General features: G+C 41.4%; 1 protein-coding gene across 1 annotated transcript; it reads left to right on the forward strand.

The window, feature by feature from the left end:
* The first annotated feature begins 692 nt into the window (after positions 1–692).
* On the forward strand, positions 693–14,329 carry LOC139645546 (caspase recruitment domain-containing protein 8). The gene is made up of 17 exons (XM_071521294.1): positions 693–1,042; positions 4,212–4,243; positions 7,522–7,554; positions 7,795–7,857; positions 7,947–7,979; positions 8,119–8,154; positions 8,631–8,672; positions 8,787–8,836; positions 8,931–8,983; positions 9,113–9,339; positions 9,860–10,119; positions 11,381–11,506; positions 11,780–11,915; positions 12,048–12,095; positions 12,222–12,293; positions 12,472–12,762; positions 12,890–14,329. Exons 1-17 carry the CDS (start codon positions 993–995, stop codon positions 12,916–12,918), a joined length of 1,581 nt encoding a protein of 526 aa, XP_071377395.1. The 5' UTR covers positions 693–992; the 3' UTR covers positions 12,919–14,329.
* Positions 14,330–14,929: the final 600 nt, after the last annotated feature.

Genomic DNA, 14,929 nt, shown 5'->3' on the forward strand with positions numbered 1-14,929 from the left:
TATTACATATGTGATAGTAGGAGTTTACTATTGCATAATACTATCATACACCATTCTCTTCCTATTTACATTTTACTCCATTGGAATAATTATCTTTTAGGAGAAATCTTTGGGTGTGTGTGTGTGAAGCCAAGCAGTAGAAAAGGTTCCTAAAGTAGGGTCCGGGGCCCCCCAGGGGTCCTTGACAGAGTTACAGGGAGTGCCCAGCAAAAGATGGAATAGTTTCATTTCGGGATGACAGACATAATGACAGAATGTATGAAAATGTGTATTCTGATAATAGGTTTCACTCTCTCCACTTTTATCAATCCACCAGCCACAGGCCAGACATGCATTTCTGCCTTATATAATGTTTGCCAACAAACACCCACTCAGTGCGGCTCCCCAGCCTGACGTATATATCAAACCGGGACTCCCTGGTGTTAAGACGTATGGAAACCCCTGATGTGAATTATCAATGTGACCTTACGCACTAAAGGCGGGATGATGCATCCCCGCCCACCACCAGGGCTCGTTGGGTCGCTTTTATGCATTGCGCCGCAACTGCGCACTAACGCTGATCTTTACAGTTCTCCTTTGCAAGCAATAGGCTCATTATTGGGAAGAATGATTGTAAGATCTGCGATTTTTTATGCACCCACACAAGTGTAGGATTTCTGATGGTAAACAGTAACACCACATTTAGACTGCAAAAGCGGTTGTTGACTATTTTTTGGGGGGTTTGGAAGCTATGTAATGTTTTTCTGTTAAACTAAAGCGTTTTATTGTGCTGAAGAAGGGATGCTTAGCCCGAATGGCCAAGTGGGTCCAAGTTATTAAACCACGAGGACTCACTGCGGCAGTATTTACTTAGTGCTTTTAAGTGTCCGTGGACAAAGGAGACGCCGAAAGCCGATGCTAGGCTCAAATAACCTCTCACCAGGTGCATCTGCAGTCCGTAGCTTCACGGTGGAGAAACAGAAAGTACAGCGGAGTGTGTGACCGACGAGAGGATGGTGGTGGAGATGGCGAGCTGTGGAGCAGCTTGTCATCTGGAGGAAGGGTAAATATAAGCTTTGTGCAATTACTATGAGAAATACAGGCACGTTGAGCATGTGTTTAATTTCTAGGTTTATACAGATATATTTGCCTTTATAGTGTGGACAACACATAATTGCCCGCTCTGGATGCAACGCTAAAATGGCTTTTTCCTCAACACAGGATGTGGTATCTCTGTCACCATCGGCTAAGCGTTAATCTGGTTTTGCATGTTGAGGAAAACAAACAAGCCTATAATAGAAATAATTGCTCCCTCGGTGCAATTATCTTTAATTGAACACAGATCTAAAGTGGAAGGAAGAAGGGCGCCATTATCTCTTTGTTGCTCATTGGGGCTTCTTTCCGCTGCACGCTGCTGTGTTGTTGCATAGTGATGACTCACTGTGTCACTACTATCTATTATTGTCTATTTGGAGACTGTATTACAAGTAAGTAGGCTACCCGTTTGATAATGACAAAGCTAATCACTCACGATAAAGGACTACAGTAAACCTATAATAAATTCCTGAAGGATAAAATAGAAATATCACAGCAAAAGTCCCAATGGGAATAAATGGATAAAAGGATCAAGAAATTACCTATAAGCTCACCATTGAGTACCACAGACACACTATCAGTCCCTATAGATGATACCACAGGAGAGAAAGTTGACCAAGTACAATCAGGTCACTATAAACAACAGACCCACTATAACTTCCTATATTTCAGTTTTTCGTTAGGGATGATGATGATATGAAGCCATGACACATGCAATTATTTATCAGTGTCTAGCCACAATACAATCTACAGTATTCATATAGATTGAGCTGAAATCTGCACACAAAAGGTAGCTGTTTTTCAGGTCCTTCTGAATAGTTAGTTATACAATATTAATTAGGCCTATCTGCTGTGCTGTGAACCACAGGCAGGCAGACCGGGCAGGGGAGGTGATGTTGGTGACTCAGTGTCCTTTGGGAATGCTGCTTTGTTGTTGCCTGGATGTCATTCACCAAGTGATGAGGGCTGGGAAAAGTCCCCAAATGAACAAAACACACGGGGTATTATGCCATGATACTACATCCTGCAATGATACACAGTGAAATTAGAATTAAATGTACCGTGTCCATAGTGGCACTGTGTGCTGAACTGTGTCTGTGTATTTACGTTTGATGAAAAGACTGTGTTTGGTTAACAGAGTAGTAGAGCACCAACAGCTTACGGAAACATATCTTTAATAAAGGCAGTCTATGACTATCACTATCACTATAAACACCAATGAAAGCAGTGAGTCATAGTCTTTTTTACAATCTATTGTCATAGTATTAATGAGTGAAAGTATCAAAGGTTCGTTTTTTTTTTTTTTTGCACTGTAATACAGTCTTGTTTTAAACTAAAGACTGTGCTTTCCAACTGACAATAATTTATCTGCACTCACATGTTTTCTCTGTTCACTGTGTTTATGCAAAGTTGTTGGAAACATAAATGTTGTGGCTTTTATCTTTCAACCAGAGACGAGCTGAGAGCCGTGTTTTGTAGCAGGAAGTGAGAACCAAACAGAGAGAGAGAGAGAGAGAGAGAGAGAGAGGTCGAGACCGAGAGAGCGTGAGAACTCATGCAGAGAGTGTGTTCACCGCACGGCACGTCAGAAAACATTTGAGGGATGGACTCAAGGATGGGAGACAAAGTTTGCTTAAAGATAACGATTACCACGGCAACTAATAAGCCACAGCTTTGTTGTGATTATGTCTGTCTGGCCGAGCTGAGAGTGACATGACCTTGAAGAGTATAAACAGTATTTCCGGTGCAGATGTTTGAAAACAATAGGAAAGCGCTCTGGCTTATCATGATTAACAGAGGCCAAATATTCGGGTAATATTTGATCAGTCGTAATATTCCTTATCTCCACACGCACAACTTTGCTTTTTGATCACCCAGCTCTTTGTATTTTTACGACTGAGAGAGTGAAAGAGGAAAAGCCCACAGACACAGGGAGAGACGTGACCTACTTTTCCACGCATGCTTGGTGGTGAACCTGTTCTTCTTGTGCGGTTGGCTGTGTGACGGCACACTCTATTCCCTCTGGCTCTGGGCAGACCTCAGACCTGTTGCCACTTGTTGGAGCTCAGGCTGTGTCAACAGGTTGCACCAGCCCTCTGCTCAGATGCAACATGTGGATGGCACATTTGCACTTGGATTTTGTTCATTGTTTGTTTACGATCCTCATTTCCACACACCAACAGATTCAGAGAGCTAAATAATCACGCTGAATTACTTCAAACATATATACACTACCAGTAAAAAGTTTGGACACATGCAATTTTCTTTATTTTTGCTATTTTCCACATTTTAGAATGATAGTAAAGACATCAAAACTATGAAATAACACAAAAAAGTGTTAAACAAATCAAAACTATCTTATATTTTAGATTCTTTAAAGTAGCTGCCCTTTTCCTTGATGGAAAGGCAAACGCTTCGGAAAGAAATTCATACATAGGCATCAACTTCACTATTTATATTTGTCTAAAAAACAAATTTCAAGCATTTAAGCATAAGCCTTTAGATCAAAATGGCTTTAAGATAGTGAAAAACCTAGTACATTCAATTGGGTGTCCAAACTTTTGGCTGGTATACAATTGCATTATAATTGTAATGCAGTTATTACTGATGCTGGAGGGCACTGAAATCGATGCGCAGTGACAGTTAAGGAAGTAGATCAGCAGGAAGGGCATTGATACAGCAGTCCCCCTATGAATGTCAGGAGTTTTGTTTAATGGCAAGAGTATCCACCCAGTACCTTTCCATGGCCGGCTTCCCATCCATCACACAGCAGCCTGAAAGTGGGTCAGACTGGAGGTTGGAGGGAAGGTGAGGCTTCCTCACTGCAGGATGGGTTGGTGTTAGAAATATAAGAATGTGAGATGTTGGCAGCATGCACACGCTTCCTGTTTTTGTGCTTCTCTAAACTGTGTGTGTGTGTGTGTGTGTGTGTGTGTGTGCACTCCTTTGCGAAAGCGGAAGTGGTGTACTACCATTGATACAGATGGTACAGCTGCACAATTTGACAAGCCCCACGCCTTCTTCCCTCTTAACTTGTTCCAAAAGCGGTCCTCTTATCCCCTCAAGGTCTTGCCCGATTTCATGGTGAAACCCATATAATTAAAAGTTATTTCAATGTTATCTTTTCTACCCCACAGAGATGGAGATATCCCTGCTCCTGACAGAAAAGGTAAACACAAACCCATTTCTCTCTCCCTCCCTCCCCTTTCACTCTCTGTTGCTCGCTCTCTTTTCACTTTCTCACAGAGCAGAAGTAGGGCTACATGTTGCTAAAATGTTGCCAGTGTTTTTACACAATGATTACAATGATGACTCCTCCAGCACCTTAATATTAATAATAATAAACTTTATTTGTATAGCGCCTTTCTAAAAACAGAGTTTACAAAGTGCTTTACAGAAAACAAGAGAAACAACTCAAAGACAGACAGACAGTAATACAGAAGACAGACAGTAGCTCAAAAGATAGACAATAATCGAAAGCACAGGGCAAAAACACAAGATTTAAAAACAGGATAAAACAGTTACATAAAGGCCAGTCTGTGAAAGTGTGTCTTGAGAAGTGATTTGAAAGAAGACACAGACTTTGCAAGCCTAATTTCCTCTGGCAGGCTGTTCCACAGTGTAGGAGCTCTAATGGCAAATGCCCGGTCACCTTTAGTTTCCAGTCTAGACCAGTGGTTCTCAACGTGGGGTCCGGGGACCACCAGGGGTCCTTGAGAGAGTTCCAGGGGGTCCCCAGCAAATTGTTGAATTGTTAAACTTAGAGAATTAGAGAATATAGAAGAAGACTATTTTGATCATAGGTTCACTGTTATCTCGCTGTCTACAATACAGATAGTCATAGAATTCTGGACAAAATCATGTCTAACAATACAAATATTCTCAGATTTGAGTTTGAGAGACAAAATCTTATCAAATGGGGGTCCGTGGCCCAAATGTGTTTGATATGAAAAAGGTTGAGAATCACTGGTCAAGACTAATTAACAGCCTGACCATCTCAGGCTGAGCCCTGGCTCATATGGGGTTAACAGATTTTCCAGGCCTAGGCAAGTTTTAAAAGTGATCAGAACAATCTTGAAATCAATTCTAAAAAAAAGACAGGCATCTAGTGGAGGGAAAAAAAACCCTGGCAGCTGCATTCTGTAGGAGCCGGAGGCGTGAGAGGGACTTTTGACTGAGGGAGGAGTAGAGGGAGTTGCAGTAGTCAAGTCGGGTGAAGATGAAAGCATGAATGACCTTCTCTAGGTCAGTAGAAGATAAGAATGGTTTGATTTTGGATATATTCCTCAGTTGAACGAAACAGGACTGCGTTACCCTCTTCACCTGCTCCTCAAAGGTCAGGTTGGAGTCAAAATATACCCCTACATTTCTGGCCTTTCGATATTCGTTTTCTCTAATGTGTGCATCCCCAACTATTATTCGTCACTTTCGTTTTCCTTCTTTTTTATTATTTCCCTCCTTCCTCTCCTTTCCGCTCTCTCTCTCTTTGTCTCTCTTTACCGTTCTGAGCCTCTACTTTTCTTATCATTTGCCTTAAAGGGCAAGAGTTATGCAGTTTTTTTGCTGTTTTTTTTTTTTAGACCAGCAGATGGCAGGCAACACCTGTGAAAAGATTTAAAGCATTGAAGCTGTAGAGTGTGTGTGTGTGTCTGTGTGTCTGTGTCTGTGTCTGTGTGTGTGTGTGTGTGTCTGTGTGTGTGTGTGTGTGTGTGTTAGTTCTCCACCTTGTTTGTCAGTCTGATTAAGGGAAGAGGCTGTGCTGGAGTGGAGAGGGATGCCTGCTGGCTTAGATGAGGCAGCAGCAGGGAGAGAGATAGGCCGTAGGAGGCATATGAGGACAAGGGGAGAGGAATGGGGGAGAGAGAATGGGGAGAGAGGTGAAGCAGACAGATGGAGAGAAGTGGAGGAGAGAGATTGATGAGGGAGGTACTGTGAGTGGAGCAGAGATGGCAGTGTCTGCTTGTTAGTCTGAGATAAAACTCTGTGGCCCAGAGAGGATGGGCTCCATCCATTAGCCAGCCAGGCACTCTGCCAGATGGCCTGGTCCACGGACGCTCACTGCTGCCGGGCAGAAAGGGATAGCGGCTCCCCTGGATCCATCTATATAGACTGTTAATGCATGGCGCTTATCAGAGGCTTCTTTACAGGGTGCCTCAGTTCAGATGCAAAGGAATGAGGGAGGTAAATGTAAAAGCTGAGGTGCTGAGGGTGTTTTTGATGACTAATATGAAGAAGCATATTTTTTTTACTAAATGTGCACAAACACAGTACGCTAATTTCATATACTGGATACACATTCTCAGAAACAGAAGGTAAAGAGTTGGACTTTTTGTCGCTGGGGCTGTACCTTTTTAAAGGACAGTGCAGTATAGGTAAGTTCAGATATGGAAAGGAAAAGTTGAAGTAAATAGGGTGAGTGAAAAGTATAATGGACAGATGAGTTGAAAGGGCATTTCTATGTAGTTTCACTTGAGGTTTTCTCTGCTCGCAAATAGAACTTGGTTAGTCCGAAAGTAAAAAAGCGCAGCATAAATATTTCCTATGTGCATGTTACTCTCCCTTCATCACCATCCAGTAATATGTTCGGTTGCAATGAGTGAATGATGATAAATACAACGTTTACAGGTTTTTGTGTGCTGTGTGGTTCTGTTTACTGCAGAGGGCCTGTCCTTTATCGGCTGTGGTTTTTAGGGGATAAAGGGAAAAGATGGAAAGAGGAACTAAAGTTGAGAGTTGCCCCTGTGGAAACTGATAAGGCAGTAACTGCCACATATGTGATAACTGTAAAAATGTAATGTAAATGTCCCTCTTAATCGGTTGAAAGTGTAATTCAACCTTTTAAAGTCACAAATTTCCAGAAAATGTCATCATATAACTGGCAAATATTACCTCATAATGGGTGTAACATTTTAACTGATATAAAAATAATACTGACTAATAATGTAATAAGTTGTAAGAATAAGACAACTGCAATAACTCACGTTAGTCAATATGATTACATCATTAGTCATAAACATGTTACACCCTTTTGAAGTAATAGTAGTAGTAGTATATTAGGTACGTAGTTTATTGTCCTCAAGAGGAAATTGTCTCCACAGTCATGTGCAACGAATACATGTACATTTAAGACAATATACAATATAAGACAATATTCCATATATACAGAGACCCCAGAAATACAAACATAAAATAAACATACAGACATTTCCACACATTTCCAACAGTAAATCTATAGAGGGGGGAGTTATTTAGTGCATGCATGGCAAAGGCGACAAAGATTTTGCAACAGGTTTTATCACGTTTATGACCGATTTAGAGGGACATTTTATTACATTTTGGCAAGTTATTACACTATCCAGCAGTGTTTCTAGTTATTATCAGTCGCTACAGACCCCTCAGCATTAACCTCAACACAATTACTAATTGGTTAACCTTGTGTTGTTACAGGTAATCTGACTGAAAGTGACAGTAGTGGCTCAGGTGGGTGTAATAAATCAGTTGGTCATTCCTGATAACTCGTTCGCAAACTTAAGACACATGTTAAGACATCTGCTGAAAAGCTCACTTCTTCTGACATTTCATTTCTTATGTTCAACTTATATGCAAATTAAATTTTGTATCCAGCGCACTACACCCGAATCCCTTCTCTTCTAACATTCAAATTCAGCAGAAAGTTTTCAAATCTCTCATGCATCCCTCTCATATGGATTTATCTAACAGAGAACGCGGGCACAGAGGAGAGCTCAGAGGAAGAGGACGACGAAGAGGAGGACGAGGATTCTGGTGAGACAGACCTATTATGCCGCTCTTCCACACTGCATACCTCCATGTCTCTGTTCCTAACCCTCCCCTCTTCTTTTGTCTTTCCACAGAAGGCTGCACTGAGAAGAATGGAGGAGAGGGAGGTAGGAACTAACATCCCGTAATCAATTCATAGTTGAGCTCTGAGTCTCTGTGTGCGCCTGGAAATGCAGGGATATTGTGAGATAAAGAGCGCACAGTGTTAGAAAAGGTTTCACTTTATCTCCTTAATGTTCTTTGCAGACGTTGAGGAACTTGATGCTGTGGATTCTAATAATGGTGAGAGAAACAAAGCATGAAACAAAATCATGTCTGAACAAACTCTGAATGCCTCATCTTGACTCCCTCAAGTCTTTTGCATTTATTGCATGTCAGCTTGTGCAAAACGAATCAAGTACAAATCTTGATATCAGCGTTGCCAGACTTTAAGACTGGCCTTTTTTTTTCAAAATCGACATGTTTTTGTTGTTTACATCTGGACTCCTGCGTCAGCTTGTTGTCATACATGTTCTTCTTGGTCACTAAGTGGAATACATAACCATGTTATAACACCATCCACAGTGCATGATTATGCCACAACATTTCTGACACTACCAGAGCTTTTTTGGAGCTTAGAATCTGATGTGAAAACTTTGTCCAGGATGGTAAAATCAGAACCAAAGCCGGACAAAATTGCTCGGTCTGCCAGGGGCTTTACGCAGGATTTCAGCCCCTTTCATATGATAATGATGGACTTCTCTTGTTTTACCATCCAGAGCCAACGCCTGGACCTGAAGCAGAGGTTTTTAATGGGAAAGGTACTATCTGTTATCCAAAGATTAACAAACAAGTCTTAACTGAGGTTACAGCATGACCTGCAGTCAGTTTTCTTGTAACTAACAACCTATTTCTTGTTACATGCGTCCTGACAGATGAGATGCACTTCAAATTATGCTGTGAAAAATGCAAAGCCATCCAACAGGTGAGTTTGAGCAAACCAGATATCTTGGATTTGCCCGAACCAGATATTCTTCTAACAGATTCTAAATGAGAGGCGGTGTTGGTTTGTCTGACAGAGCCATGGCAACGAGCAGGTTACCCCCAGGAGGATCTCAAAGGGACGCTTACAGTGAGTATCGACAACTTGTCTCTGCAGCCGCTCTCCATCTGCCCATTGATCTGGTCTGGTCTCATTCATACGGACTCTTTATGTATCATTGATTGTGTGTGTGTGTGTGTGTGTGTGTGTGTGTGTTAGGGTACAGCTGGAAGGAGAGGGGACATATGAGTGTTCGGTCACAGGCCTGGTGTTTGAAGTATCAGAGCAGGTTCTGGTACGTTACTCCGTCCTGTCCTGGTCCAAGTTCGGCATGTTCCTCCGGGATTCCTGGAAGTTTGCTGGACCCATCTTCAACGTGGACACGGTCAACAAGGATGCGTCGGTCCTGAAGTCCATTCAGTTCCCCCACTCCCTGTGTCTGGCTGGTGAGAACGTAGACTCGCTCTGGGTTGGATGGTGGAGCAGAAAGCTGTATTTTCACAGTTGTATGACAATGGAAAAGGTAAATTAAGATGGCGGCCTCCTGCAGTCACTTCCTGGCTCATACAGTGCAGTGCTATGAATGCCAGGCATTTCCAACAAAGTTGTCAGACTGGGAGGCTGTTATCTTTACCCACCTTATCATCCAAATTTACCCACAAAATTGTCATGAATTCAAGACTTTCATTCCAAAATACAGACATATTTGCGTTTTTACGTACACATTCAAGTACACTTGAAAAATTATCACTGGCATCAAAAGTAAAGCACATTTATGTATTTATGATAAAGTTATTAGTCATCTTAAGGCTCACAAGTTATCTTTAACAAGTAGAATCAGCTCTGGTTTTTGAAGTATTGACTGAATAATCAAGTAACATTTTTTTCAAATTGGATACACAGTTTAAAGCTGTTCCACACCAAACATCAAACCTTCCCTTCTCCCGCCTGCATGTCTTCACACAGACCCAGAAAATGAGATGACATTCAGTGTCCTGCACATTAAGGACAACCGTCCAGTCATTGAGCCAACGGTGGACCACTCAGGCAGCCATGTGAAGTGGAATGTATCGTCCTTGTCCCCAGTTGGTCCCATCGTCCAGACCAGCCAGTCTGTGGAGCACCATGGGGTGGTGCTGGTCTACAAGGAGCTGGGCATCGACACCACCAACAACAACTACAGCTTCCGCATCTATCTGGCCACCAACAACTCCTCTGACATCAAGGTGAGGGAGGGGGAGGGTGGGGGGTCAGCAGGTCCCTGGCACAGCTTTCAGTAGCCTGTAACTGATATAAAAAGATTACATTTTCAACAGAGGTCCAACAGAAGTGAAGACCTAATATACTGTATATCACAACGTAAAGTATAATAATAATAATGATAATAATAATAATAATACTGCTTTGTCAAATTGAGTTTTGATAGCCAGTAAGCTCAGATCTACATCCCTATCAAAACCCTGCAGATGTATTATGGTATGGTATTTTTGTGCCATGGGACAGTAAAAATCATACTTATTGCATATTTAAACTGTGCCCTGAATGGAGGAGAAAACAATGGCAAGTATAACTGATGCCATTGGTGTGTGTATTACTATAAGTTCAGTCAGACTTATGTCAAAAGAGACTGGACCATTTATAGCAACAAATGGTGATACTGTTGTATTTGGTGGAAAAGTCTCTGCTCTTGAGGATTCTAATCAGATGAATGCAAGCAGCATGCAAGAGATTCTGCAGGGAGCACAATAAACCCCCCAAGGCATAGTAGACATAGGCCTATATCATTCAATAATATGAAAACCAACACAAAACCAGACCTAATTCAGAGATAGCTTGCACAAGTGTCCTGTGTACAGACAATAGCAGGAGGAGGTTGGGGTGGTGGAGGGAGTTTTTGCATCAACTTGGGTCAACAGCAGCAGTGGTATGAATGATCAGCAGTGTGTGGCTGTGAGCTGTCAGATTTATGAAGACATATCATAGCCAATCAGCTGACGGCATGATTTGTGTTTTGCCTGACCTAACGCGCTTGTTGTGTGGTAATAAAGCCCCGTCTTCCCGTCACGCGGTAGAGTAAAAGTCACTCAGGAAGTGTGTTTGTGTTTGCGTGAGAATGTGTTTCTGAATATAATACTACATCGATAGTAAACCACAAAAACGATACGGTCATAGATCACTTCCTAAAACTCAGTGTTGTGTGTTTTTCCATCTGGTGAGTGTTGTAATCTGTCTATTAGTCGTGGTGTTGGTGGTCAGTAGAATGGGCAGAGTGTATACGTTGCTCTGACCAGCACCCGCTAAACTGACCAATGAGGAGCTCCGATGCTTTCGGTCTTCCCCCTCTGATCATGGAAAAAATTGTTCGTATTGGGTATTAATAACCTTTCAACCCGCTCATCGGAAGGAACAAGGAACTGACTCAACTCTCACGTCCTCTGTCTGCCTCTCTTTTGCTGCTTCACCGTGACCTGACCTTGTGTGTGTTAGGATATCGGCAAGGAGGTGCGCAGCTCTAAGAGGCGTTACATGAAGATAGAGAAGCCACCCACCTGTAAGCTGGATGAGAGGCGTTACCGTCTCATGAGCGAGCCAGAAGGAGAGATCAACCCTGAGGTGTGTGCTTGTGTGCATGCATGTGTGTATTAACCATTAACGTGTATATTGCAACTTTATGTATTCTGCAACAAAAAGGCCTATGTTGTGATTGCCACATGCAAAGGAATTAATATGTAGTTTGCATGTTAATTCCTTTGCATGCAGCAATCACAACATAGGCCTTTTTGTTGTGATTGCCGCATGCAAAGGAATTAATATGTAGTTTGCATTTGTTATGTGTGCATTACACAATTAAATTGATATTATATTTATGTATATGTCTCTGTGCAGGACTTGCCATTTACCCTTGCAGTGACCAAGCTGAAAGGCTACTTTGAAGCATTCTTTGAGCAGCCTCCTCCCTTCAAATTGTCTCTCATAGAGACTGACTCAGACCAGACTGTATGGTCTGCCACCATTAGAGAAGGTACCTATGTGCACAGTGTCCTACATTCCTGTTTGTCCAGGTGTTTTTTTTTTTTGTATTTGAGCTTATGTGCACGTGTGTAATTGGAGGAGTACTACAGTGTGATGATGCCTATGTTTTGCCTCCTCTCAGGTGACTGTGTGGACAACACAGTAGAAAAGCCAAGGAAAAGGACAGACAGTAAGCTTAATGATTTTCTTGTAGTATCCCTAAGTTTGAACTCAGTTTTGTTTTTCACATCACAGCAGGCTTTTCAGCATTGTAGTGCTACAGCTTGATTGACAGACACTTCCATCTCTCTCATAGGCAGAAAGAGGAGCAGCAGTGCATCAGAGGAAGAACTGGCCAATAAAAGACCTCGATGGCAGGACGAGTCAGGTGACCTTTCACTTCTTTATTATTACGACTTTTGATTACACCTTTGTTTCGTTCCAATCAAGTTAAACAGAAAACAGCTAAACACAGCTAAACTTGGCTCTACGTCCAGATGTATGTCTCTGTCAAGAAATTGGAGAAGTGAAATAAACTACCTGTGTGTTTTGTGTGTCTTTTCCAGACGGAGTGAAAGCAGTCCTGTCCCAGGTCCAGGACATCTCAGAGAAGCAGCTCTTGCTGGTGGCCAAGCGGCTGGGGAGGGAGTGGAAGCAGGTGGCCATCTATCTAGACCTGAGCTCCAGGGAGCTGGAGGACATCCAGGCAGCAGAGAAGGACGTGACCATGCAGAAGCTGAAGATGCTGGTGGAGTGGAAGAGCAGAAGACAGCCAGGGGAGGCCACTGTGTCCCACCTGTGGAAGAGTCTGGAGGATCTGGAAGACCTGCCAAACGAGGTCCATCAGACACTGAAAGGTGACACATTGCAGATATACACTGATATAAACACAGTCTAATACATGATAATGATAAACCCCCATAAACACACACATTGTGGCTCAAACAAGTAATTGTTTCTTGTCCCTGTTGTCTCTGTTCCCAGACATGATGGACAACAGATCGGCTAAATGAGATGGGTATGACCTGGATGTCTGTTGCTCAATCATCAAGAAGAAAAACAGAAACACAGCATGGCAGGTTGACCACTGGTCCTCAATCACTGAATCTCTGCTTGTGAAATGTTTCCTGATGAGTCTGGACATGGGCAGGCCCCATGAGGCCCCATCTTCTCCTTAATGTTTCTCATTTGAATATTTTCTGGGCGTTCTATTGATTGATGGGTTTTAGCAACCCTGCATTTCAGAAAAAGGTCCACTGTCTTAACCTTGAATGGGCATTTTTCATATTACGTTCAGAAGTGGTCCTTTGGTCCTGTAATGAATGCAGGATCAGCAAGCTGTACCCTAAGAGGTACCTCTCTGTACCTAGAAAGGGACACTAGGCATTATCAGGAGCAGGAATGACCAACATGTAGAGGTCATTGGGATATTTGGTAGCTAATTATGTAGCCAGTTCTAGAGGTAAATGTACAGTAAGTGCTGCAGTGTTAAGACTGCATACGTACATGGGGAAAAATGCCAACTATGTTTTGTATCTTGTTTCACTTTGACCTGTTATGCAAGTGGTACTTTTTGTAAAGAATTAGGCATTACCACTTACTTGCATGATTGACCAAAGCATAATGGATTGGATATTTTGGATCTTACATGTCTGTACATGTCTTTTGTACATTTGTACATACGTTTGTTTTCTACTGTGTACATTTTTTTTTACTACTTTTTTAAACCTATGATTTCTTTTATAATGTACAGTATATACAGTATGTTGTTTGTTTATATGGTTTATTTGACAACACTGAACCTGTAAAACTGGTTGGAGTTATCTCAGAAGAGCTTGATATGTTTACTTTGTTTAGCTTGAATTATGAATCCATTCCTGCCCTCCTAAGATTGGGAAGCATCTTGTGTTTGTGAACTAAGACTGACTAAGACTAATTGTCCAAAAAAGTATGCACTGTTCAAAAAAGAAAAAAAAAGAATCATGCACATTTTAATTCAGGACTGAATTTAAATATTCTATCTGTTTCAGGGGCAGCAAGTAGCTGGCAACATTTACATTTCTTTCAGGAGTAATTTGTTTTATAGCTGTTACACTTTGAAGAACCGAAGTCTTGAAAAATGAACATGCCTGTCATTTAAATGGTAGTGTAGTTCAACTTTTGATTTTCACAGAGAAAGGTTTTTTTTTCTAGGAGAAATGACAATAAGTGATCTGAAATGTTGAGAGGTTTAGGATCATCCATGAGAATAGAAAACTTAAATGCAATAATGTTTACATTCAGAGAAGATGATTTTTCCCTAAACAATTTACCATAAACATTCCAATCTTTCCTCGTTGCACTTGTTTGATATATTATCAGGTTTGGGTCCCTCCAAGGACTCTGGGTATAATGGTAAAGATGCAAATCTTGACTGAATAAAATATCCCTTTTTAAAGAAAGATTTCCTGCATGTTTTTTTTTTTCCTTCATTTCTTGCAGTCACCAGAGTACATTTTAATTCCATGTTATCTGTAGTTAATCTCATTTTATCTCAGTTACATAGGAATTATCAGTTTCCATTTGCATTCTCATTGCTATTCATTGAGAATCACTTCCACTTCAACACAAGATAGCAATAAATACTTTATTATAAATACTCAATAATAAATAACATCATAGGCCATCAAATAAATAAATAGAATAAATATATCTCAAACACCAAATAAATAGATACATTTTCCCAAAATATTGGAATACATTCATACATAAGTATTTATATTGGGCAACATGGCCCCTACTGATGATCTTAACATTAACATAAGTGTCATTCAGCTCTCAGAGCCAATACGCTGGGATCTAACCAGCTAGCTTATGCCTGAGCACTAACCATACAAGCAGCATACTCATGCTGCATGTCCAGTGCAGAGCACTACTTGGTTAACAGTTGTAAATCATGGTAGTGAATGACTAGGAAAGTGATAGCTTGTTTAGTTGTGATGATTAAAGACATTCAGATAATGATGATGGTGGTGATGATTATGT

This window comes from Centroberyx affinis, unplaced genomic scaffold (assembly GCF_046629955.1).
Source record: "Centroberyx affinis isolate AG114_WGS23_722 - 3 ecotype Tasmania unplaced genomic scaffold, CSIRO-AGI_Caff_v1 ptg000076l_1, whole genome shotgun sequence".
Lineage (NCBI taxonomy): Eukaryota > Metazoa > Chordata > Actinopteri > Beryciformes > Berycidae > Centroberyx > Centroberyx affinis.

Bases quoted from the DNA above. Each gene is read 5' to 3' on its own strand.
- LOC139645546 (XM_071521294.1), top strand. From the start codon at position 993: ATGGTGGTGGAGATGGCGAGCTGTGGAGCAGCTTGTCATCTGGAGGAA. The intron at 11,916-12,047 runs GTACCTATGTGC...GCCTCCTCTCAG, and splicing joins GTCTGCCACCATTAGAGAAG to GTGACTGTGTGGACAACACA. The intron at 12,294-12,471 runs GTGACCTTTCAC...TGTCTTTTCCAG, and splicing joins TCGATGGCAGGACGAGTCAG to ACGGAGTGAAAGCAGTCCTG.